The sequence below is a fragment of the Nerophis ophidion genome, linkage group LG22 (assembly GCF_033978795.1).
Source record: "Nerophis ophidion isolate RoL-2023_Sa linkage group LG22, RoL_Noph_v1.0, whole genome shotgun sequence".
NCBI classification, from domain to species: domain Eukaryota; kingdom Metazoa; phylum Chordata; class Actinopteri; order Syngnathiformes; family Syngnathidae; genus Nerophis; species Nerophis ophidion.
Genome location: NC_084632.1, coordinates 31,892,747 through 31,916,495, shown reverse-complemented (window position 1 = coordinate 31,916,495; position 23,749 = coordinate 31,892,747). Strand labels below are relative to the sequence as shown.

The 23,749-nt window shown below is 41.9% G+C and overlaps 1 protein-coding gene across 1 annotated transcript in view; it reads right to left on the bottom strand.

Moving 5' to 3' along the window:
* The window catches only part of raver2 (ribonucleoprotein, PTB-binding 2), a 154,794-nt gene extending 143,530 nt beyond the window's left edge, over positions 1-11,264 (bottom strand). The window contains exon 1 of the mRNA XM_061883699.1: positions 10,911-11,264. Coding sequence (XP_061739683.1) covers positions 10,911-11,192 — 282 coding nt within the window. The 5' untranslated portion in view covers positions 11,193-11,264. The remainder of the gene's footprint in view (positions 1-10,910) is intronic.
* Between the last annotated feature and the right edge of the window lie 12,485 nt (positions 11,265-23,749).

The following is a 23,749-nucleotide window of genomic DNA, read 5'->3' as shown; positions in this document are numbered from 1 at the left end:
TTTTGAGTGAAATCCAGAAGCCACATTATGCATTTGTACAGCCTTTCAAGTGTGGGATATGCACAGCATAAACGCAAAACACTTGACAATTATAATAACAAAACAAAGTGGGTCGTGCACAATAACTAAGCAAAAGGAAATACAACTGCTGGCTCCCATTTGCCTTCAAAAACTTCCTGAATTCAGACACTTACTCTCTGAGTTTGAAACAATAACAAAAACAACCAAATAAATTATTTTCTAATAATAAGAACCAGAAAAAGTAACATATTGATCTAATTAATTTAGTATTATTTAGGTATCGATAGTGTGTGGAGCAGACTTACCCATTTCATTTCCTTGAGTCCTCCAGTAATGATACTTGGAAGTAGGGCTGCAAATACGATTATTTTGATAGTCCATTAGTCAACAATTATCTTAACCTTAAGTCGGATAATACAGCGTAAACATATTTAATAGCTCTAATTTTTCCATTGACTTCTAAATGCAGCTTAAGTGATTTTAGGCATGTGCTTACTAACAACAAAGATGAATAATTCCTAGCGGTGGGAATCTTTAGCCACCTCACAATTTCATCATGATTACGATTCAGGAGCAACGATTCGATTAAAAATAGTTTATTAATGTACCTTGATGCAGGTTTACATTTATTTTCGTTTCACTAAATAAGTGTTTATCCCTTGAACTTTTAAAAACAATGCATTTGGGATAAGAAATTGTCATCCCATTTATTAAATTCATGGAAATGTGCCCAAAACTGGAACATAAGTGCTGGTCGGATCTCTCAGTGAGGTGGCTCGCTGCAGTCAGCCAAATTTTGGAACCGTCTGCATTACTTTATTAACAATAAATAAATCCATTATCAATTATTGACGTTGTCTAATCGATTTTATTTATTTCATGTGCGAATTGCAATGCATCTAAAATTGATTCCCCAGACCTCTACTAATTCAGTCATAAATATTTTTCTTTACTGTAATTTTACTGCTTATTCAGCCGTTACAACAATTAAAATTTGTATTAAAATGTTGTCCATTTAAAAGAAAGGACCCCGAAAGGGAAAAAGCGGTTGGACGGATGGAAATGCAAATTGCTAAAAAAAACTAAAAAAACTATGAATGTCTATGTATTGGGGGGGAAAAACAGTTAAAACAGCAGCAATAAAAACAAACAAAACACAAAATCTAACTTCTTCAAAAATAAAGCAATTTGAGATGATGCACACTGGTATATAGAGTATTAATTAACTATTGGCAGTTTTAACATTATAATAGACTCAATGTGTAGAATTATATCTTTGATTACATCTTAAAATGCTGGCTATTTCATAGATTGTATGTTTAATCTTATGATACCTCTGCATTGGTGTCTGTTTAGCCGGCTGACTTTGGCTAAAATGATGGTTAGTTATTTTTCACACAACTTTATCTAACACTTGATAGTGAGATTGCAATTCATAAGCTAACACTCTTATCGAGGTTAAATGATAAATGATAATAAATGGGTTGTACTTGTATAGCGCATTTCTACCTTCGAGGTACTCAAAGCGCTTTGACACTACTTCCACATTTACCCATTCACACACACATTCACACACTGATGGAGGGAGCTGCAATGCAAGGCGCTAACCAGCACCCATCAGGAGCAAGGGTGAAGTGTCTTGCTCAGGACACAACAGATGAATCCTCCCTCTAGGTGTCCGACATCATGCCGCCGTTTTAAATGCTCATGTATCACAGAGATATTGCCATAAAACAAGGTTTACTTTGCAAAATAAGCAAGGTATTCATGTTTTTAACAAGAATAAGAGGAAATGTTGTCACATTTTACATGTTGTCACTAGCGATGTTTTTGCGAGTGGCGATGCACCCAGAAAACACGAGTGATGACGTCACGACTATTATCAACAAGTATAATTATCGGGGGAAAATTTTATTGTCGACATTTGGCGATAATGTTGAGTAATCGTTGCAGCCCTACTTGGAAGAAACATATGGTAATTTGTTTTATGCCATGGTTGTGAGGATTAGACTTAAAAGCAGCTTCGCACTGTAGATAGACGTGTTAGTTAAAAATTTGCTCTCAAATTCGAGCTGGTGTTCTAACAAGACACATACCCTCCTGGTATTCATGCAAGTCCCGCATGTGTGTAACACGAAATCTTTAAATTTAATTGTGTCTTCCTGAGAGTGCATCCAATTGAAAAGGATTTTTTTGTGTGAGTAAAATCTTTAGCTATGTAAACAATGGGACACAGCTGCCATAAAGATTGGCAGAGCTCGGCTGCTCATTAGCTGATCCCCAATCAGTTAAATCAATAATAGGTCAGGAACAGGAAATCTCTTGTTGGCAAAATACAATTTCTACAGATTAATTTGATATAACATGCAGAAAACAATGGGAAATATTTATAAAGGAAAAATGGAACAGACGAATTTACATTTTACATATATGTTACCTTTATTGAAGACTCATAACAGCAATTAGCGTCCAGAAGGACAACCTGTAAGTGCCTAATTACCTTTGTTTGGTCAGAATTACCATAGCAATGTGGTGCGTTCAATAACTACGGCAATGATAGTCGATTCAGATTTTTTTTTTTTAATCCATTGAACTCAATAAAATTTAAGCATTCTTTCCACGGGACTCCACATTTAGAGAAGTTTCACTTTATTTTTGAAAACCTCATTCTTTAGTATCTAATAAAACTGATTCTACCCATCCATGCATTCATTTTCTACTGTTGGTCCCCTTGGGGGTGGCGTGGGGTCACCGGAGCCTATCTCAGTTGCATTCGGGCGGAAGGCGGTATACACCCTGGACGAGTCGCCACTTCATCGCAGAGCCAACCGTGAATATCAAAAGTACCCTTTTATAGATCGAACAGTCTTCCACTTAAAGACAGCTACAGAGCAGCCCGACGATTGTTGTTATATTATCCTCATCGCAGGGCCAACACAGATAGACAGACAACATTCACACTCACATTCACACACTAGGGCCAATTTAGTGTTGCCAATCAACCTATCCCCAGGTGCATGTCTTTGGAAGTGGTAGGAAGCCAGAGTACCCGGAGGGAACACACGCAGTCACAGGGAGGACATGCAAACTCCACACAGAAAGATCCCGGGCCCGGGGTTGAACCCAGGACAACTCAGGATCTTCGTATTGTGAGGCAGACGCACTAACCCGTTACACCATGTTGCCCGGTTTTGGGAAAATCGGAAAATAAAATCAGGTTCCCATTGATGCCCAATTTTCAACCCTATCAGTGACACTCTGGAAACACGGACTCTAAGGCCATGTCTACACTAAGTTGTTTAACCCCTTACACAAATAATTATTTGGCTTAAGCCCCGTTTCAGCCACACTAAAGCATCGTTTAAGGTCCCCCTCTTGGGACAAATTTTTACATGGGTAAGTCAGCCGTGTATTTCTTGAATCTCCGGCACTTAGCTTTGTATGGACTCATTGATCGTTTACAAACTGAGTTTGGAGAGGAAGTGACGCCAGAAAGCCCGCGCTCCACACAGGAAAAAACATCAGAAAGAACGCGCCACAGGCAACTTCATAACAAAGATGCAGCCGTATCATCCAGACATTATTTCCATCTACATGTACAGGCGCTTTTGGAAACCACAAATCAATACCTTAAGACAGGGGTAGGGAACCTGTGGCTCTAGAGCCAGATGTGGCTGTTTTGAAGACTACGTCTGGCTCTCAGATAAAAAATAGCTGATATTGCTTAACACGATAAGTAATGAACAATTCCGCTGGTAATCAGTGTTAAAAATAACGTTCAAATTATAAGACATTCTCATGCATTTTAATCCAACCATCCATTTTCTATCGGACCTGTTCAAGAAGTCGCATTAATGGTAAGAAGTATTATATTTATTATTGGTTAGCTTTAGAATAACAATGTTATTAAAAAGAACAAGAGACTTATTATACTCTGAAAAAGTTGGTCTTAAAAATGCACGCATTTAGTTGTATTCAGTGTTAAAAAATATTATATGGCTCTCACGGAAATACATTTTGAAATATTTGGCTTTCATGGCTCGCTCAGCCAAAAAGGTTCCCGACCCCTGCCTTAAGAGAAGGCAACAGGCGATTGTAGCTATTTCGTATAAAACACTTTTCAGACGGCAAGAGAACTTTCAAATGTCTGCGTCATCTGTGAGTCTATTTACAGAAAAACTTCCTCCCGTGGATGTGATCATTTTAGGCACTGTGTGACAACAAATATTGCTTTATGGATGTGACAGTGAAATGGCCAGACAGCGTGCATGATGCCCACATCTTCGCTAACTCTGCCATTACCACGCAGCTGAAAGATGGAACCATCCCCTCGTGTCCCAAACAACTGCTTGAAGAGGAAGATTTGGGCCCGGTTTTTCTTTTGGGTGACCCAGCTTAACCCCTGACGCCATATCTCACGAAAGAATACCCCAACGGCGGAGTCAACCCACAACAACAATACTTTTGGGTAATCTCTGTCCAGATTAATTACTGTTCTTTTTCACATTGTTTACATGTCCAATAAAAATTTGATTAATTTATGATGTCTCAGGTGTGACTCACTACAACAATATTGTTAAGTTTCCAGAAATTTACTCAGATCTTTCCAAAGCTTGAACCCTAAAAGAATGGCGTTCCTACACAAAAGGACACAAAACCCAGTTTGAACTGACCATAATGATGTACACAGTGGTTCTGCTACATGAAAGCCAGACCGTGAGTTAGGTTTGATTAACAGTACTGAAGCCGGTCAGTCAGTAAGTCACAGCATCCAATATCAGATTCTTACGTACTACTTTAAATATTTGGACAGATTTATAGTATGTGCACATTCAGCAGGGCAGACATCACGCCGTTCTGCTCAGGCTGCCAACACACATCAAACTGGTTCTGAAATACAGATGATGTGGAGACTGCAGTGAAAGACATTCGACTTCACCTGATTCAAGGTTAGGGTTCTGTCAGCACACCACCTTCACACATTGTTTCACCTTTTGCACAGTAAATCAGTTCTGCAGAGATCTTCACTGTTTCTTACAACCTCGTCTTAGGGCATCTTTGGATGCTGATTCAAGTGACGAATGACAACAAAATAAATCATACAGTTCTGCATTGAAATGTACAAACAACCTGAAGCTGTGAGGTCGACTATTGGTAATTCTTGAATACTGGCTCCCAGGAAGAATTCCTTAATGCTGTGCAAAAGTCATCAACATTCAATGTATTTGCTACGGTTACTAAACATTACTACTTCTCAGTTTGAGCTTGCTAAAGGATCAAGTATTTTGTGAAATTCCCTGAGACTTGAGCATTAACAGAAACCTGCCTCTCTTAAACCTAATTGGAATGAAAGCCCCAAAAGAAGACTTTTATAACAACGAGGCTTACTGCGGACTTTTCCTCCCACATCCCCAAAACATGTATTGGAGACTTTAATTTTCCCATGGGGGCGAAGGTGAGTGTTAATTGTTGTCTGTTTTATAGTGGTCTCTTCATCAGTCGAGAGTGTATGTTGCTTTTCTCCCAAAGTCTGCTGGGAGAGGCACCAGCCCACCTATTATAAGCGCTATACAAAATGTGTATTTCTATCTAAGCGGGGGCATCATTAAGGGAAGACAAGTGATAATGAGTTGAAAACATACGTCTTTAATAGGGGGTCTGTGACACCAAGGGGTCTGCAGAGGTACTGCATGGGGTGGTACATTTTTGGTTGATTAGACTTTTTTTTTTAAGAAACTTTAACTAGTCCCACACAATTTTTGCACAAATGTCTTTAAATACACATTAACATTGATCTAACACACTGTACAGTATTTCATAAATAACAGTGACATGGTACCCCTACTCACTGTACTTTTCAGGTTTAATATAAAAACATGTACTGATATTATTGCATTCATGTTAGTCTTTAAGCTAGTTAGCCATTACCGCTCAGGTTGCTTACTAGAGATTGCCACGCTAGTTGCCAGCAAGCAATCATAGCACCAGTTGTCAGCTAGCAATTAACATTATAGTTGTCAGAGGGGGGATTAGTACGTTAACTGTCAGCTAGAGTTGTCAGCTGGGGATTAGTACATTAAGTGTCAGTTGTCAGCTAGCAATTAATGCACTAGTTGTCAGCTAATGAATTGTGCGGTAGTAACCAGCTAGCTTTTGGCAACGCTATATTATTTGAATATCTTAGTGTTGCACAAAAACAAATCACCTATAGAACCAGTTAAATTTAAAACACAATGTGGTATCAGATATAAAAGTAAGGCGTCCTTGCGCCATGTATCCATTAGTTTGAGGGTCCTTCGCCTGAAAAACGTTGAAGACCACTGCTCTGAGGGACTATGACTGTCATAAATTAAACATTAGCCTTTTTTCGGAGGGGTCTGAAGTGTATTACCTACATAATTTTTTCTTTGTGGCAGCCCGCCACATTAATTGCCTGTTCGCACATCCGTAGTAATATCACTGCGTTTCAGGGTATTTGAGACATTCTGTGCCTCAGATGGGTTACACACATTAAAATGGTTAGTCAGATTAATGCCACTAATTGATTATTATTAGATTAATCACATAACTTGTTTTGACGTCCTTCATTTCTAAAGATGCTTATTTTGCTTATCTTGTTTTAGTCAGTGACCATAAAGATGTACCTGCTCATGTGTCACGGCCAAAAAATGCTTAATATTATGGCATCCAATTCAGAGGAAATTAGACCATATGCTTAAATGATCATTGGTCCACTGACAAGTGGCCAGCAAGTACCTTTTTTTTTTTTTTTACTTTTGGTCATGAACAAAGTAGAAAAGCACATTCGGGCCCTTCTGGGTTTCAGGCGCTGGTCTGGAGTCACATTAGGCTACAGTTGATTTACTTAGATTTGGCCGTATTGTGAAAGGTTTAGAGGCAACTATATAAGCAATCATGAAAACAATATTCAAAATGGGACGGAGTGGAGTTATACATTCTTAAGAATTATTTTTTTTTAGGATTTAAACAATTGAAAACATTATTCTGTGAAAGACAAAGTTGAATTTATCCATGCATCGATAAGTAACATTTTAAGATATACATAAGTGCCGTGCTGCTGTGATTGTGAGGCTAATGAATACAAGGATAAGTTTGTATGCAGTTGATTTCCTGCTATAAATATTAGTGGGTCATCTACAATTCATGTCTGCAGTTGTTTTTAATGGTGTGAGGTTCATATTTTTTCGCTCATTATTTAGCTATAAATGTCTGTTAAGCAGTGTTTGCTAGCAATAACAATGTTCAGTATGCTGTTGAGCCTATGAGAGATGTATTCATCTAGTTTATCAATACATATTATTTCTCGATTCAAAAAGATTCTTGATTCAAACCGATTCTCGCAATTTATTATCTGGTATAATAATTATAATGAAACTTATATCTAACTACATGAGACAATTTCTGAAGGAATTGCTTTAGTTGAACTGAAATCCTGGATTTTTTTTAGAATTGTTGAAATAGAGCACACAATTCCCAAACAGGCTGAAAATGTTGAAGTTGAAACAGTTTGAATCAGATGAAAAAAGTGGGAAGTCTGTAACTTTGAAGAATGTCCCTTTGATTTCAATGGGAATTTTTAGAAAAAATTGTGAATTTTGGGACAAACGGGAATTTTTTAAAAGGGTAAAATAAACTTGAATGTTTTGAATGAGTTGAAATGGTTGGTGTTGTAATTCTCCAAATCGGTCGAGAAATGTTGAAGTAGTAACTTGAGGAATGGTATTACGGAATTCCTGGAATTTCGTGAAAACCGGGTATTTTTCCAATTTAAAAAAAAACAACTTCGTTTTTCTGACCTGATTAAGAGGAATGTTTTGACGTTGCAACGGTTAAAATGCGTTGAAAAATGTGGAAGGAGTAATCGCCAGAAAAAAGGGTGGAAATAGTGCATTGGAAAGCCAGGAATTCTGGAAAATCCTGAAAATGTTTTGAACTTGGAACAATGGCACTTTAAATTTCCAGGATGGTGGAATGGTTTGAATCGGTTGAAAAATGTGGAAATGGTCGGAGTTAGAAAAATGGCCAATTCATTTTGAATAGGAAAAATATCCCGGAAGACCTGGAATTTTGGGAAGCCTGGGATTTTTTTTTTTTTTTACATTGTCAAGGGAAAGCCCACAATTCCCGAATAGGCTTAACAATTTGAAGTTGGAACGGTTTGAATCGGGTAAAAAATGTGAAATTTAGATCGCGCCAAAACCTGGAGAAGAAATTTAATAAATAGATGCATTTTGGGGTTTAAAACTATGCTTTGGAGCATTCACACAATGAAAGTATGAGTGACAGCTGTACCATGAAGGAGTAGCATTCAATAAGATTTGCTTTTTACCTTTTCCTTTTTGGACATGTTAAAAGTTGTTTGACACTAAATACGTGCTTTATTATTGTGTAATCTATGCATTTTGGAAATAAACAAACAGGACCAAATATGACCCTATAGCAGACCTGGGCAAATTAAGGCCCGTTAAGCTTTTCAATCTGGCCCGCCGGACATTCCCAAATATTTTTTTTAGATTTTTAAGTTGGAAAGTGTAGCTGCCATTATGATGTGCAGTGATGTTGTCAAATGACCATAAATCTTGAACTACACAACATATTTCAATGGTTGGAATCTGCGCTTTTGCATTATATTTTAGTGACTAGTGTTGTCCTGATACCAATATTGTTTTGATACTTTTCGGTACTTTGATACTTTTCTAAATAAAGGGGACTTGGAAAAATTGCATTATTTAAAAAAAAAAATCTTAGAGTGTGGCGGAATGGTACTTTTCAGGGGCGGTATGGTACCAAATATGATTCATTAGTATTGCGGTACTATACTCATACCCGTATACTGTACAACCTTACTAGTTACTATGGTAATCTACGTCACTGTAGGTCAGATGAAGCACCAAGCAGTGTGGGTGGGAAGCGTTTCCACAGAGTGTTTCCAGTGCGGCCAGCCTGAAATGTGGGTGTCAGGGACAGACGTGGAAGGAGATCTTTACAAGAAAGTTCTCAAGTTTAGGCGTGGCGCAGTGGGGAGAGTGGCCGTGCGCAACCCGAGCGTCCCTGGTTCAATTCCCACCTAGTACCAACCTCGTCACGTCCGTTGTGTCCTGAGCAAGACACTTCACCCTTGCTCCTGATGTGTGCTGGTTGGCGCCTTGCATGGCAGCTCCCTCCATCAGTGTGTGAATGTGTGTGTGAATGGGTAAATGTGGAAGTAATGTCAAAGCGCTTTGAGTACCTTGAAGGTAGAAAAGCGCTATACAAGTACAACCCGATATATCAGATTGTAGAAGTTTTTTGTTTTTTTTACCCTTCACGTTCATATTTCGCAGTGTTTGTTGCATTTTTTTGCATTTGGCTTGATTGTAAAATATGTTGATTGAGAGGGTGTGTGACGTTCATCTGAGATAAGGTAGCGACTTGTCCAGGGTGTACCCCGCCTTCCGCCCGATTGTAGCTGAGATAGGCACCAGAGCCCCCCACGAACCCAAAGGGAATAAGCGGTAGAAAATGGATAGATGGATGTGACGTTCATAGGTTCTCAATATTCAAGGTTTTATCGTTCATAGAAAAAATAAAATTCCCTTATGTTTTAAAGGCGGTCTGTCATAACATCTTTAGCATTCAATCAGAATTTGTGAGGTTTTGTATTACTTTTCCTAAAAATAGATAAACCGGCCCTCAGACATTTTTTTCTCTAAATTTGGCCCCGAGTCAAAATAATTGCCCAGGCCTGCCCCATAGTAACATATTAGGATGATCCCACAACATTGTGAACACTGCTACACCGACATTGCCTTTTAGTATGCCGAAAAGATGTAAATATATGATCTGGATAATCTGGGGAGGTATAGGGCAGTGGTTCTCAAATAGGGGTACGCGTACCCCTGGAGGTACTTGAAGGTATGCCATGGGGTACGTGACATTTTTAAAAAATATTCAAAAAATAGCAACAATTCAAAAATCCTTGATAAATATATTTATTGAATAATACTTCAACAAAATATGAATGTAAGTTCATAAACTGTGAAAATAAATACAACAATGCAATATTCAGTGTTGACAGCTAGATTTTTTTGTGGACATGTTCCATAAATATTGATGTTAAAGATTAATTTTTTTTGTGAAAAATGTTTAGAATTAAGTTGATGAATCCGGATGGATCTCTATTACAATCCCCAAAGAGGGCACTTTAAGTTGATGATTACTTCTATGTGTAGAAATCTTTATTTATAATTGAATCACTTGTTTATTTTTCAACAAGTTTTTAGTTATTTTTATACCTTTTTTCCAAATAGTTCAAGAAAGACCACTACAAATGAGCAATATTTTGCACTGTTATACAATTTATAAATCAGAAACTGATGACATAGTGCTGTATTTTACTTCTTTATCAATTTTTTTCAACCAAAAATGCTTTGCTCTGAGGGGGTACTTGAAAAAAAAAATGTTCACAGGGGGTACATCACTGAAAAAAGGTTGAGAACCACTGGTATAGAGTATATAGGGTTCCAGGTTCGATCTCCGCTTCCACCATCCGAGTCACTGCTGTTGTGTCCTTGGGCAAGACACTTTACCCACCTGCTCCCAGTGCCACCCTGACTGGTTTAAATGTAACTTAAATATTGGGTTTTATTATGCAAAGTGCTTTGAGTCACTAGAGAAACGCGCTATATAAATACAATTCACTTCACTTCACCTATAATCATTGCTATTTACTCTAATAATTACTTTGGAGGATACACAAGTGCAATTGTAAGCCAAAGTAAACTGATGCGCTCCATGGGCAAATATGGCGTGTTTTTTTTTTTTTTTCAAACTTGTAACTCATCTACTTTTACTTTGTCTTTACGAGCGGTAAACATGAGAAGTACTACCTGGTTCGTTGAGTCGGGCGGGAGGTTCTTGATGAGGATTTTCCTCCTGTTGCTCAGCTCCTGGCGAGTTTTGGCGAGCCTTTTCTCAATCTCCTCGGGTTCCAGCTCCGGCAAGTCACGGAGGCTCGTCCAAGGCTCGGAGGGCTGTGCTGTCGCCGCCGCCGCCGCCTCTTCGTCCTCCGGCTGCTGGCTCTCGGGACAGTTCATCGCCGGAGAAAGTGCACTGTACGGGACGAGAGAGGAGTGGACGCTCGGCGGCTGGACGGACGAAGCTGCCGCCATTTTGGACGCTTAAAAGAGGAGAGTGAGCGGGAATTCGAGGCAGAGAGCAGGTGTGAAGTGCGCGTACGTGGATTTGTGAGCGCGCGCGCGCATGTGTGTGCGTGTGCATGTGAGGGGGTTGGACAGAGTGTGTGTGTTAATTAATAAAATGTCAAAATTATCAGTAGGCTACTATTACCCCCGCCTTGATGTAGTCAACACTGTATACAAAATGTTGATAGCTTTAAAGTTTGGTTAACAATTGTGTTAAAGGCCTACTGAAATGAAATTTTGTTATTTAAACGGGAATATCAGGTCCATTCTATGTGTCATACTTGATCATTTTGCGATATGGTCATATTTTTGCTGAAAGGATTTAGTAGAATACATCAACGATAAAGTTCGCAACTTTTGGTCGCTAATAAAAAAGCCTTGCCTGTACCGGAAGTAGCAGACGATGTGCGCGTGATGTCACTGGTTGTGGAGTTCCTCACATCCTCACATTGTTTACAATCATGGCCACCAGCAGCGAGAGCGATTCGGACCGAGAAAGTGACGATTTCCCCATTAATTTGAGCGAGGATGAAAGATTCGTGGATGAGGATAGTGAGAGTGAAGGACTAGAAAAAAAAAAGACAGGGCAGTGGGAGTGATTCAGATGGTATTAGACACATCTACTAGAATCATTCTGGAAAATCCCTTATTTGCTTATTGTGTTACTAGTGTTGTAGTGAGATTATAGTGTCGTACCTGAAAGTCGGAGGGGTGTGGCCACGGGTGTGGTGACTGCTAGTGTCTCTGAGGGAAGCCACGTTTCTCGACGAGGCAAAGCGAAGGCAGCCGGTCGGGCCAGGCTGAACTTTTTTCCCCCCTCCTCCACGGTGGAAGCATTCCACGTTCGGGGGCGGCTGATCGGAGGAGGCAAGACAGTCCGCAGCTGCCTCTTTGACAGGTGCACGATGAACGACGCAAGCTCCGCTCATGTCTACGGCAAGAGCCAAATTATTAACACAATTTTCTCACCAAAACCTTCCGGGTGACATGAACCATGTTCGCTTGACTGCTCTGTTCCATAGTTAAGCTTCACTTTCGAGAACGTAAACAAGGAAACACCGGCTGTGTTTGTGTTGCTAAAGGCAGCTACAATACATCGCTTCCCACCTCCATCTTTTTTCTTTGACTTCTCCATTACTAATTCAATCAATCAATCAATCAATCAATCAATGTTTATTTATATAGCCCCAAATCACAAATGTCTCAAAGGACTGCACAAATCATTACGACTACAACATCCTCGGAAGAACCCACAAAAGGGCAAGGAAAACTCACACCCAGTGGGCAGAGAGAATTCACATCCAGTGGGACGCCAGTGACAATGCTGACTATGAGAAACCTTGGAGAGGACCTCAGATGTGGGCAACCCCCCCCCTCTAGGGGACCGAAAGCAATGGATGTCGAGCGGGTCTAACATGATACTGTGAAAGTTCAATCCATAGTGGCTCCAACACAGCCGCGAGAGTTCAGTTCAAGCGGATCCAAGACAGCAGCGAGAGTCCCGTCCACAGGAAACCATCTCAAGCGGATCAGCAGCGTAGAGATGTCCCCAACCGATACAGGCGAGCGGTCCATCCTGGGTCCCGACGAGCGGTCCATCCTGGGTCTCGACTCTGGACAGCCAGTACTTCATCCATGGTCATCGGACCGGACCCCCTCCACAAGGGAGGGGGGGACATAGGAGAAAGAAAAGAAGCGGCAGATCAACTGGTCTAAAAAGGAGGTCTATTTAAAGGCTAGAGTATACAGATGAGTTTTAAGGTGAGACTTAAATGCTTCTACTGAGGTAGCATCTCGAACTGTTACCGGGAGGGCATTCCAGAGTACTGGAGCCCGAACGGAAAACGCTCTATAGCCCGCAGACTTTTTTTGGGCTCTAGGAATCACTAATAAGCCGGAGTCTTTTGAACGCAGATTTCTTGCCGGGACATACGGTACAATACAATCGGCAAGATAGGCTGGAGCTAGACCGTGTAGTATTTTATACGTAAGTAGTAAAACCTTAAAGTCACATCTTAAGTGCACAGGAAGCCAGTGCAGGTGAGCCAGTACAGGCGTAATATGATCAAACTTTCTTGTTCTTGTCAAAAGTCTAGCAGCCGCATTTTGTACCAGCTGTAATCTTTTAATGCTAGACATGGGGAGACCCGAAAATAATACGTTACAGTAATCGAGACGAGACGTAACAAACACATGGATAATGATCTCGGCGTCTTTAGTGGACAAAATGGAGCGAATTTTAGCGATATTACGGAGATGAAAGAAGGCTGTTTTAGTAACGCTTTTAATGTGTGACTCAAAGGAGAGAGTTGGGTCGAAGATAATACCCAGATTTTTTACAGAGTCACCTTGTTTTATTATTTGGTTGTCAAATGTTAAAGTTGTATTATTAAATAGAGGTCGGTGTCTAGCAGGACCGATAATCAGCATTTCCGTTTTTTTGGCATTAAGTTGCAAAAAGTTAGCGGACATCCATTGTTTAATTTCATTAAGACACGCTTCCAACTGACTACAATCCGGCGTGTTGGTCAGCTTTAGGGGCATGTAGAGTTGGGTGTCATCAGCATAACAGTGAAAGCTAATACCGTATTTGCGTATGACGTCACCCAGCGGCAGCATGTAGATGCTGAAGAGTGCAGGGCCAAGGACCGTACCCTGGGGAACTCCACACGTTACCTTAACATAGTCCGAGGTCACACTGTTATGGGAGACACACTGCATCCTATCAGTAAGATAAGAGTTAAACCAAGACAGGGCTAAGTCTGACATACCAATTCGTGTTTTGATACGCTCTAATAAAATATTATGATCGACGGTATCGAAAGCAGCGCTAAGATCGAGGAGCAGCAACATAGATGACGCATCAGAGTCCATCGTTAGCAATAGATCATTAGTCAATTTTGCGAGGGCTGTCTCAGTCGAGTGAATTGAACAAATTGCTAAAAATTCAGCAACACATATGTCCAGAATAGTGTGTAATTATGCAATTAAAGCAGACTACTTAAAGCTGGGATCGGGCTGGAAAAAATGTCCGCTACAATCCGAGACATCACGCGCACGCGTCATCATACTGACGTTTTCAACAGGATACTTCACGCAAAATTTAAAATTGCAATTTAGTAAACTAAAAAAGGCCGTATTGGCATGTGTTGCAATGTTAATATTTCATCATTGATATATAAACTATCAGACTGCGTGGTCAGTAGTAGTGGGTTTCAGTAGGCATTTAACATCTCTATTAATAAGCACTATACTAATATTTTAAAATAGTCAAATTATAAAAGTTACTAGTGTTGTGTCGATACCAATATTTTGGTACCGGTAAAATTATTGATACTTTTCTAAATAAAAGGGACCACAAAAAAATAAAATGCATTTTTTGGCTTGATTTTAGGGCAGCACGGTGCGACAGGGGTTAGTGCATGTGCCTCAAAATACGAAGGTCCTGAGTTGTCCTGGGTTCCATCCCGGGCTCGGAGTCTTTCTGTGTGGGTTCCCTCTGGGTACTCCAGCTTCCTCCCACCTCCAAAGACATGCACCTGGGGATAGGTTGATTGGCAACACTAAATGGACCCTAGTGTGTGAATGTGAGTGTGAATGTTGTCTGTCTATCTGCGTTTGCCTTGTGATGAGGTGGTGAGCTGTCCAGGGTGGACACCACCTTCCGCCCGAATGCAGCTGAGATAGGCTTCAGAGTCCCCGCGACCCCAAACAGGACAAGGGGTAGAAAATGGATGGATGCATGGGCTTTATTTTAACAAAACATCTTAGGGTACACTGTCTCTTTATCAACAAGCCAAAATAATAACACCATGCTTAACTGTGCTGCGTGCGCACAAAAGGCGAACACACATGGAAATCCCTTTGGTGCCCTCACAAGTGATCAGAAATCACAGAAATCCTTAACTTTAATTGCCATGTTGCTTTAATTACAAACATTAAAACAAATCTAATCCACTTACGTCAGCAAAGGTCCTTTTGTGAGCTGCTCCTCGCGAGAGGAGATAAAGGAGTAGGCAGGGGGGTAGGAGATAGGGATATTTGATTAATTAATTGATTAATCAAATATTCTTCTTTAAACATGTATTAAACCTTTTTTCAGTTTTTTCTGTAGTAATCAGTCAAAAGCACACCTGTACAATACTCTTGAATTATCATTTTAACACTGTATACATCCCACCTGCTATGTTGATGAATTACGATGGCAGAGGGCTCACTCCCGTTTTATGAAATACATTCAAGCTATAATATAAGCATTTTGTATGCATCAGTTATTTAAATATTTGATAAAAAAAACAAGACTCTGCAGCATTGCATGGACATTGGAGGCGGCACCTCTGGGATGGCAGGCTGGGGTGGTGGTTCCTCTATGTAGAAAGAGGAACAATGGGGTGTGTTTCAATAATTGTTGGATCTCAGTCCTCAGCCTTCCTGGTAAAGTATATTCAGGTGTACTTGAGAGGAGGCTATGCCTGACTCGGATTCAGGACATTGTGGAACTGTGGAACAGCGATATACTCTCTGCAGTATCCTTGAGGGTGCATGGAAGTTGCCTAATCAGTCTACATGTGTTTTGTGAACTTGGAGAGAGCATTCGACCGTCTTCCACGGGAAGTCCTGTGGAGAGTGCTCAGAGACTATGTGGTATCGGTCCGCTCCATGTATGATCAGTGTCAAAGCTTGGTCCGCATTGCTGGCAGTAAGCAGGACCCGTTTCCAGTTTACAACTTTTAAGCACAGAATTCCTAGGCGCAGTCAGGGTGTTGAGGGGATCAGGCTAAGTGGCTGCAAGATTAGGTCTCTGCTTTTTGCGGATGATGTGGTCATGCTGTCTTCATCTGACCAGAATCTTCAGATCTCACTGGATTGGTTCACAGCTGAGTGTGAAAGAACTGGGGTGAAAATCAGCACTTCCAAATCCGAGTCCATGGTTTTTCACCCAGAAAAGGGTGGAGTGCAATCTCCGGGTTGGGGAGGAGATCCTGCCCCAAGTGGAGGAGTTCATGTACCTCGGGGTCTTGTTCATGAGCGAGGTAAGAGTGCATTGTGAGATCGACAGGCGGATCGTTGCAGCGTCTGTATCGGTCCGTCATGGTGAAGAAGGAGCGTAAACGAAAAACAAACTCTTAATTTACCGGTCGATCTACGTCCCTATCCTCATCTATGGTCATGCGTTTTAGGTAAAGGCAAAAAGGACAAGATCACGGGTACAAGCGGCCGAAATGAGATTCCTTCGTCGGGTTGGGGGGGTACCTTAGAGAAGCTCTGTCATTCGGGAGGAGCTCAGAGTAAAGCTGCTGCTCCTCCAAATCGAGTGGAGCCAGATGAGGTGGTTCGGGTCTCTGGTCAGAATGCCCTTCATAACGCCTTCCTTGGGAGGTGTTTAGGACGTGTCCAACCGGTAGGAGACCACGGGGAAGACCCAGGACACGGTGGAGAGACTATCCCCCCGTGAACAGCTGGATGAAGTGGCTGGGGAGAGGGAAGTCGGGTCTTCTCTGCTTAGGCTGCGACCTGACTCTGGATAAGCGAAAGAAAATGAATGGATTGATGGATGAGATTTTTTCAACTTGTTTGAATGTTGATTTGGTTTCCTTTAATTAATACATATGTATTTTCTCTTCATTTTACCCGTTCTTACTGAGCCAAATAATTCATTTGGCTACTCACAAGGCTCTTAGTGACATTAATTGACATCCTAGAGCCCAAAAAAAGTCTGCGGGCTATAGAGCGTTTTCCGTTCGGGCTCCAGTACTCTGGAATGCCCTCCCGGTAACAGTTCGAGATGCTACCTCAGTAGAAGCATTTAAGTCTCACCTTAAAACTCATCTGTATACTCTAGCCTTTAAATAGACCTCCTTTTTAGACCAGTTGATCTGCCGCTTCTTTTCTTTCTCCTATGTCCCCCCCCCTGGGTCCGATGACCATGGATGAAGTACTGGCTGTCTAGAGTCGAGACCCAGGATGGACCGCTCGTCGGGACCCAGGATGGACCGCTCGCCTGTATCGGTTGGGGACATCTCTACGCTGCTGATCCGCCTCCGCTTGAGATGGTCTCCTGTGGACGGGACTCTCGCTGCTGTCTTGGATCCGCTTGAACTGAACTCTCGCGGCTGTGTTGGAGCCACTATGGATTGAACTTTCACAGTATCATGTTAGACCCGCTCGACATCCATTGCTTTCGGTCCCCTAGAGGGGGTGGGGGGTTGCCCACATCTGAGGTCCTCTCCAAGGTTTCTCATAGTCAGCATTGTCACTGGCGTCCCACTGGATGTGAATTCTCCCTGCCCACTGGGTGTGAGTTTTCCTTGCCCTTTTGTGGGTTCTTCCGAGGATGTTGTAGTCGTAATGATTTGTGCAGTCCTTTGAGACATTTGTGATTTGGGGCTATATAAATAAACATTGATTGATTGATTGATTGATAATTGTCGACTAAATTTTTAAAACATGTTCTTAAATGTAGCATTTCAGTTTTGAGTCAGTTTGCTAATGAAAAACTATAACATCAACTCAAACTTTGTAGGTTCTTTTTTTGAATGAGAGCCTAAAAATAACATTTATTAGACTAATTGAGGGAATTAATGTATGGCCAATGATAGAACTATGCATTTCTCTCTGATGCTTTTGCAGCTACCAGAAGGTGTAAAAATTTAGACCCGCTGTGGACCAAAAAGTAGGAGACCCAGTACAGATTAAAAATACAGATTTGTTGCTGGAAAAGTGCCAGTTTTGCTTTCAGAACTTACACCCCTGACTCATTCGTACATCTCTTTGCCAATGAATGGCCGTACAGTGGCATCACGCTGTATGTTTAACTGATTTATGTGAATGCACTCTTTATACTAATTGAGAAAAAAAATAAAGTAAATACACGCTCGCATATAATGTAGTATAGAGAAAATACAGCTATCACTGCTGTAAAGTCCAATCAAAGAGATCCGTCTTTATCTCAAAACCACTCAAGTTCCCTTTTACTGCTATTGTTAATAATGTGACTACGAATGCTTGTGCGCTTCCCTCCTCTCTACCAATGTCATCTCATGAATGCCAACCTAACAGCCAGCCGAGCCTGCCTTCCCACGGAGGGTGGAAAGCTGCTCCTGGCAAACACAGGGAACACTGCTTCCCTGCCGAGTCCTCACAATGCCTGTGTAGCTTCCGAAGGCTTTATGAGTGGCTGACAGATACAAAAACACTGAATAATCATCATGCGCTGAATGCATTTTCACTCCTGTAGGTCCACTAACATGTCAGGAAGCACGTGTTAACCCACTTAGAAACATTTGCATCGCCCGGGTCCGTAAGACACGTTGAAATCAACCCCCATCCTCAAACCTCCATGTTCTCTTTTGCCATCTGTGTGAAGCGTTTCTTGGCAGATTGGGGTCCAGACAATCACAGTTGTTGGTGTGTGAAAATGATCTCGCTTTTCCAAGTACCCAACTCTTTTTGGAAAATGTATATAAGGAACGGGAACACTTTTGGGTTCAGTACAGTCCTAAGACCAACGTCTAACGGACGTGTCGCAATGTTTACACTTAGCGGTGTAGTTCAGCGCATTTAAAATGGTAAATATACATTTGGCTTTCATTTCTACACCAGGATGTGTGGGCGGGAAAGCGATAGCTGCGTGTGACTTCAGTGAAACAAAGATGAGGAACCCGACACTGTATAGTGCTACAAGATGACATCATCCACTGTAAACAACAATTAAATGTCCATCCATCCATCCATCCATCCATCCATCCATCATCTTCCGCTTATCCGAGGTCAGGTCACGGAGGCAACAGCCTAAGCAGGGAAACCCAGACTTCCCTCTCCCCAGCCACACGGCGGAGGAAACTCATTTCGGCCGCTTGTACCCGTGATCTTATCCTTTCGGTCATGACCCAAAGCTCATGACCATAGGTGAGGATGGGAACGTAGATCGACCGGTAAATTGAGAGCTTTGCCTTCCGGCTCAGCTCCTTCTTCACCACAACGGATCGGTACAACGTCCGCATTACTGAAGACGATTAAATGTCAACCACTAAAAAACTGTATGGTACTGTTTGCCTTCATTGAACAATCAACATTCAGTAGTGTATCTTGTGCTATCCTAATTCAGACCTAAACGTCGTCAATAACTGCTTTTTAAAGGCCTACTGAAACCCACTACTACCCACCACGCAGTCTGATAGTTTATATATCAATGATGAAATATTAACATTGCAACACATGCCAATACGGCCTTTTTTAGTTTACTAAATTACAATTTTAAATTTACCGCGGAGTTTCTTGTTGAAAACTTCACGGAATGATGACACGTGTTTGTGACGTTATTGGTTGAGCGGATATTTTTAGCCCAGCACCACTTACAGCTAAAAGTCGTCTCTTTTCATCGCATAATTACACAGTATTTTGGACATCTGTGTTGCTGAATCTTTTGCAATTTGTTCAATTAATAATGGAGACTATAAAGAAGAATGCTGTTGGTGGAAAGCGGTGGATTGCAGCTGTCTTTAGCAACCGAAACACAGCCGGTGTTTCTTTGTTTGTTGTGAAGCTTTAGCGAACATGTTTCTCTACCTCATGTCTACCAGCGGGCTTCACGGTGGCAGAGGGGTTAGTGTGTCTGCCTCACAATACGAAGTTCCTGCAGTCCTGGGTTCAAATCCAGGCTCGGGATCTTTCTGTGTGGAGTTTGCATGTTCTCCCCGTGAATGCGTGGGTTCCCTCCGGGTACTCCGGCTTCCTCCCACTTCCAAAGACATGCACCTGGGGATAGGTTGATTGGCAACACTAAATTGGCCCTAGTGTGTGAATGTGAGTGTGAATGTTGTCTGTCTATCTGTGTTGGCCCTGCGATGAGGTGGCGACTTGTCCAGGGTGTACCCCGCCTTCCGCCCGATTGTAGCTGAGATAGGCGCCAGCGCCCCCCGCGACCCCGAAAGGGAATAAGCGGTAGAAAATGGATGGATGAATGGATGCCTACCAGCAAGTTTTTGGATGAGAAAATTGTGATATTAAGTCGGCTCTTACCGAAGACTTGTGCAGAGTTAGCGTCCTCCTGCAGCAGTCAAAAAGGCAGCTGTGATCTTGGCTCCTCCATTGGCTTCTCTCAGAGACACTGGGGTTCACCGCAGCCCTCCGACTTTCAGGTTTGACTTTATAATCTCACTAAAACACAATAAGCAGATAAGGGATTTTCCAGAATTATCCTAGTAAATGTGTCTAATATCTGAATCGCTCCCACTGCCGTCGCCTTTTTTTTTTTTTCTAGTGCTTCACTCTAACTTTCCTCATCCACAATTCTTTCATCCTCGCTCAAATTGATGGGGAAATCGTCGCTTTCTCTGCTGGTGGCTATGATTATAAACAATGTGAGGATGTGAGGAGCCCTACAACCAGTGATGTCACGCGCACATCGTCTGCTACTTCCGGTACAGGCAAGGCTTTTTTATTAGCGACCAAAAGTTGCAAACTTTATTGCCGATGTTCTCTACTAAATCCTTTCAGAAAAGATATGGCAATATTGCGAAATGATCAAGTATGACACATAGAATGGACCTGCTATCCCCGTTTAAATAAGAAAATCTCATTTCAGTTGGTCTTTAAGAAACCGTGTTTAGCTTTAGGGAACCGTTTACCTCTTATGGTTATAGTTTATTTCCAACACGAGTACAGTTTCATCGTGGTATTGTACATTACATATTTTACATTTTAACATGGCCGAAAAGAAGTAGGAATATTTCATGTGAAAAGAAGTAGGAAGATTTCATGTAATACTACCCATCCATCCATCCATCCATCTTCTTCCGCTTATCCGAGGTCAGGTCGCGGGGGCAGCAGCCTAAGCAGGGAAGCCCAGACTTCCCTCTCCCCAGCCACTTCGTCTAGCTCTTCCCGGGGGATCCCGAGGCGTTCCCAGGCCAGCCGGGAGACATAGTCTTCCCAACGTGTCCTGGGTCTTCCCCGTGGCCTCCTACCGGTTGGACGTGCCCTAAACACCTCCCTCGGGAGGCGTTCGGGTGGCATCCTGACCAGATGCCCGAACCACCTCATCTGGCTCCTCTCGATGTGAAGGAGCAGCGGCTTTACTTTGAGTTCCTCCCGGATGGCAGAGCTTCTCACCCTATCTCTAAGGGAGAGCCCCGCCACACGGCGGAGGAAACTCATTTCGGCCGCTTGTACACGTGATCTTGTCCTTTCGGTCATGACCCAAATCTCATGACCATAGGTGAGGATGGGAACGTAGATCGACCGGTAAATTGAGAGCTTTGCCTTCCGGCTCAGCTCCTTCTTCACCACAACGGATCGGTACAAAGTCCGCATTACTGAAGACGCCGCACCGATCCGCCTGTCGATCTCACGATCCACTCTTCCCCCAGTCCTGAACAAGACTCCTAGGTACTTGAACTCCTCCACTTGGGGCAGGTTCTCCTCCCCAACACTACCCCTTTTGTTCTATTTCTAACACAGCCTGACACATTTGTTCACCTCCTGTACTCAATATTTAAATAACTAATTAGTAACATTAATATACAGTTTATGAAAAAATAGTTATTACAGAAGCATTATTAAGCTCAGTATTTTAAGCAGAGGCAGTACAGTGGAACTGCTGGTGCTTCACAGTAAGAAGGTCCTGGGTTCAATCCCCGGGCTTGGGGTCTTTCTCTGTGGAGTAGGGCTGGGCGATATATCGATATACGTGATATATCGCGGGTTTGTCTTTGTGTGATATAGAAAATGACTATATCGTGATATTCGGGTATACGTTGTCACGCAGTTGCTTTTAGCTGCGGGTATTACACTACAGGCTCTTCCCACTCCTTGTCTCTCCTCACAGACAGCAAGCGCACAAACTTACACACGTCACATACAGTCACGTCATACGTCACATACGTATACGCCCTTGCGGAGCAGAAAGGTAGCAGCATTGGTAACGTTAGCTGTGGTGCTATCGGAGCCGTGCGAGTGGTAATATGAGAGAAAGAAGGTGCGAATGAAGGAAAAATTAATTCCCAAGAAAAACAGCAGGGGGTCCATCGTCTGGCAGTGGTTCGGCTTCAAATGGGAAGATGTCGAATAGACAACTTTAATTTGTCAAGTGTGGGGCACAAGTGTCGCTACCAAAAGTAGCATTACTGCTAATATGTAGCATCATTTGAAAAGTCACCTGCTAATAACTTTAACAAATACAGTTTTGGTCAATTGTTGTTAGTTGTAATTTCTTTCTCTGCATGAAAGTTTTAAACTGAGCATATATTAATGCAGTATGAAGAAGAATGTTTTAATGTAGACACATAGAATCCTCATACTGCTGTGATTATATGTATCAAGTGTTCATTCAAGGCTAAGGCAAAATATCGAGATATATATCGTGTATCGCGATATGGCCTAAAAATATCTTGATATTAAAAAAGGCCCTATCGCCCAGCTCTAGTGCAGAGTTTGCATGTTCTCCCCGTGACTGCGTGGGTTCCCTCCAGGTACTCCGGCTTCCTCCCACCTCCAAAAACATGCACCTGGGGATAGGTTGATTGGCAACACTAAATTGGCCCTAGTGTGTGAATGTGAGTGTGAATGTTGTCTATCTGTGTTGGCCCTGCGATGAGGTTGCCACTTGTTCAGGGTGTACCCTGCCTTCCGTCTGAGCGCAGCTGGGATAGGCTCCAGTCAACCCCACGACCCCGATAGGGACAAGCGGTAGAAAATAGATGGATGGATGGACCTTAAAGGCCTACTGAAACCCACTACTACCGACCACGCAGTCTGATAGTTTATACATCAATGATGAAATATTAACATTGCAACACATGCCAATACGGCCTTTTTAGTTAACTAAATTGCAATTTTTAATTTCCCGGGAGTTTCTTGTTGAAAACGTCGCGGAATGATGACGTGTACGCGTGACGTCACGGACTGTAAGGAAATATTAGCGCTGGACACAGACACAGCTAAAAGTCGTCTGCTTTAATTGCATAATTACACAGTATTTTGAAGATCTGTGTTGCTGAATCTTTTGCAATTTGTTCAATTAATAATGGAGAAGTCAAAGTAGAAAGATGGAGTTGGGAAGCTTTAACCTCTAGCCACACAAACACACGGTGATTCCTTGTTTAAAATTCCCGGAGGTGAAGCTTTCTTATGGATCAGAGTGGTCAAGCGAACATGGATCCCGACCAGTTTTCGGAGAGAAAATTGTAGTAAAAAGTGGCCACTTACCGGAGATCAGCTGAGCTTGTGCCGTCCATACAGCTGCCGTCGACTTCCCTCAGACACTCACCTCAAGACACCCATGGACACACCCCTCCGACTATCAGGTACTATTAAACTCACTAAAACACTAGCAACACAATAGAAAGATAAGGGATTTCCCAGAATTATCCTAGTAAATATGTCTAAAAACATCTGAATCCGTCCCAATGCAATCGCCTTTTTCTTTTAACTTGATTTTTTTTCTAGTCCTTCGCTATTAATATCCTTAAACACAAATCTTTCATCCTCGCTCAAATTAATGGGGAAATTATCGTTTTCTCGGT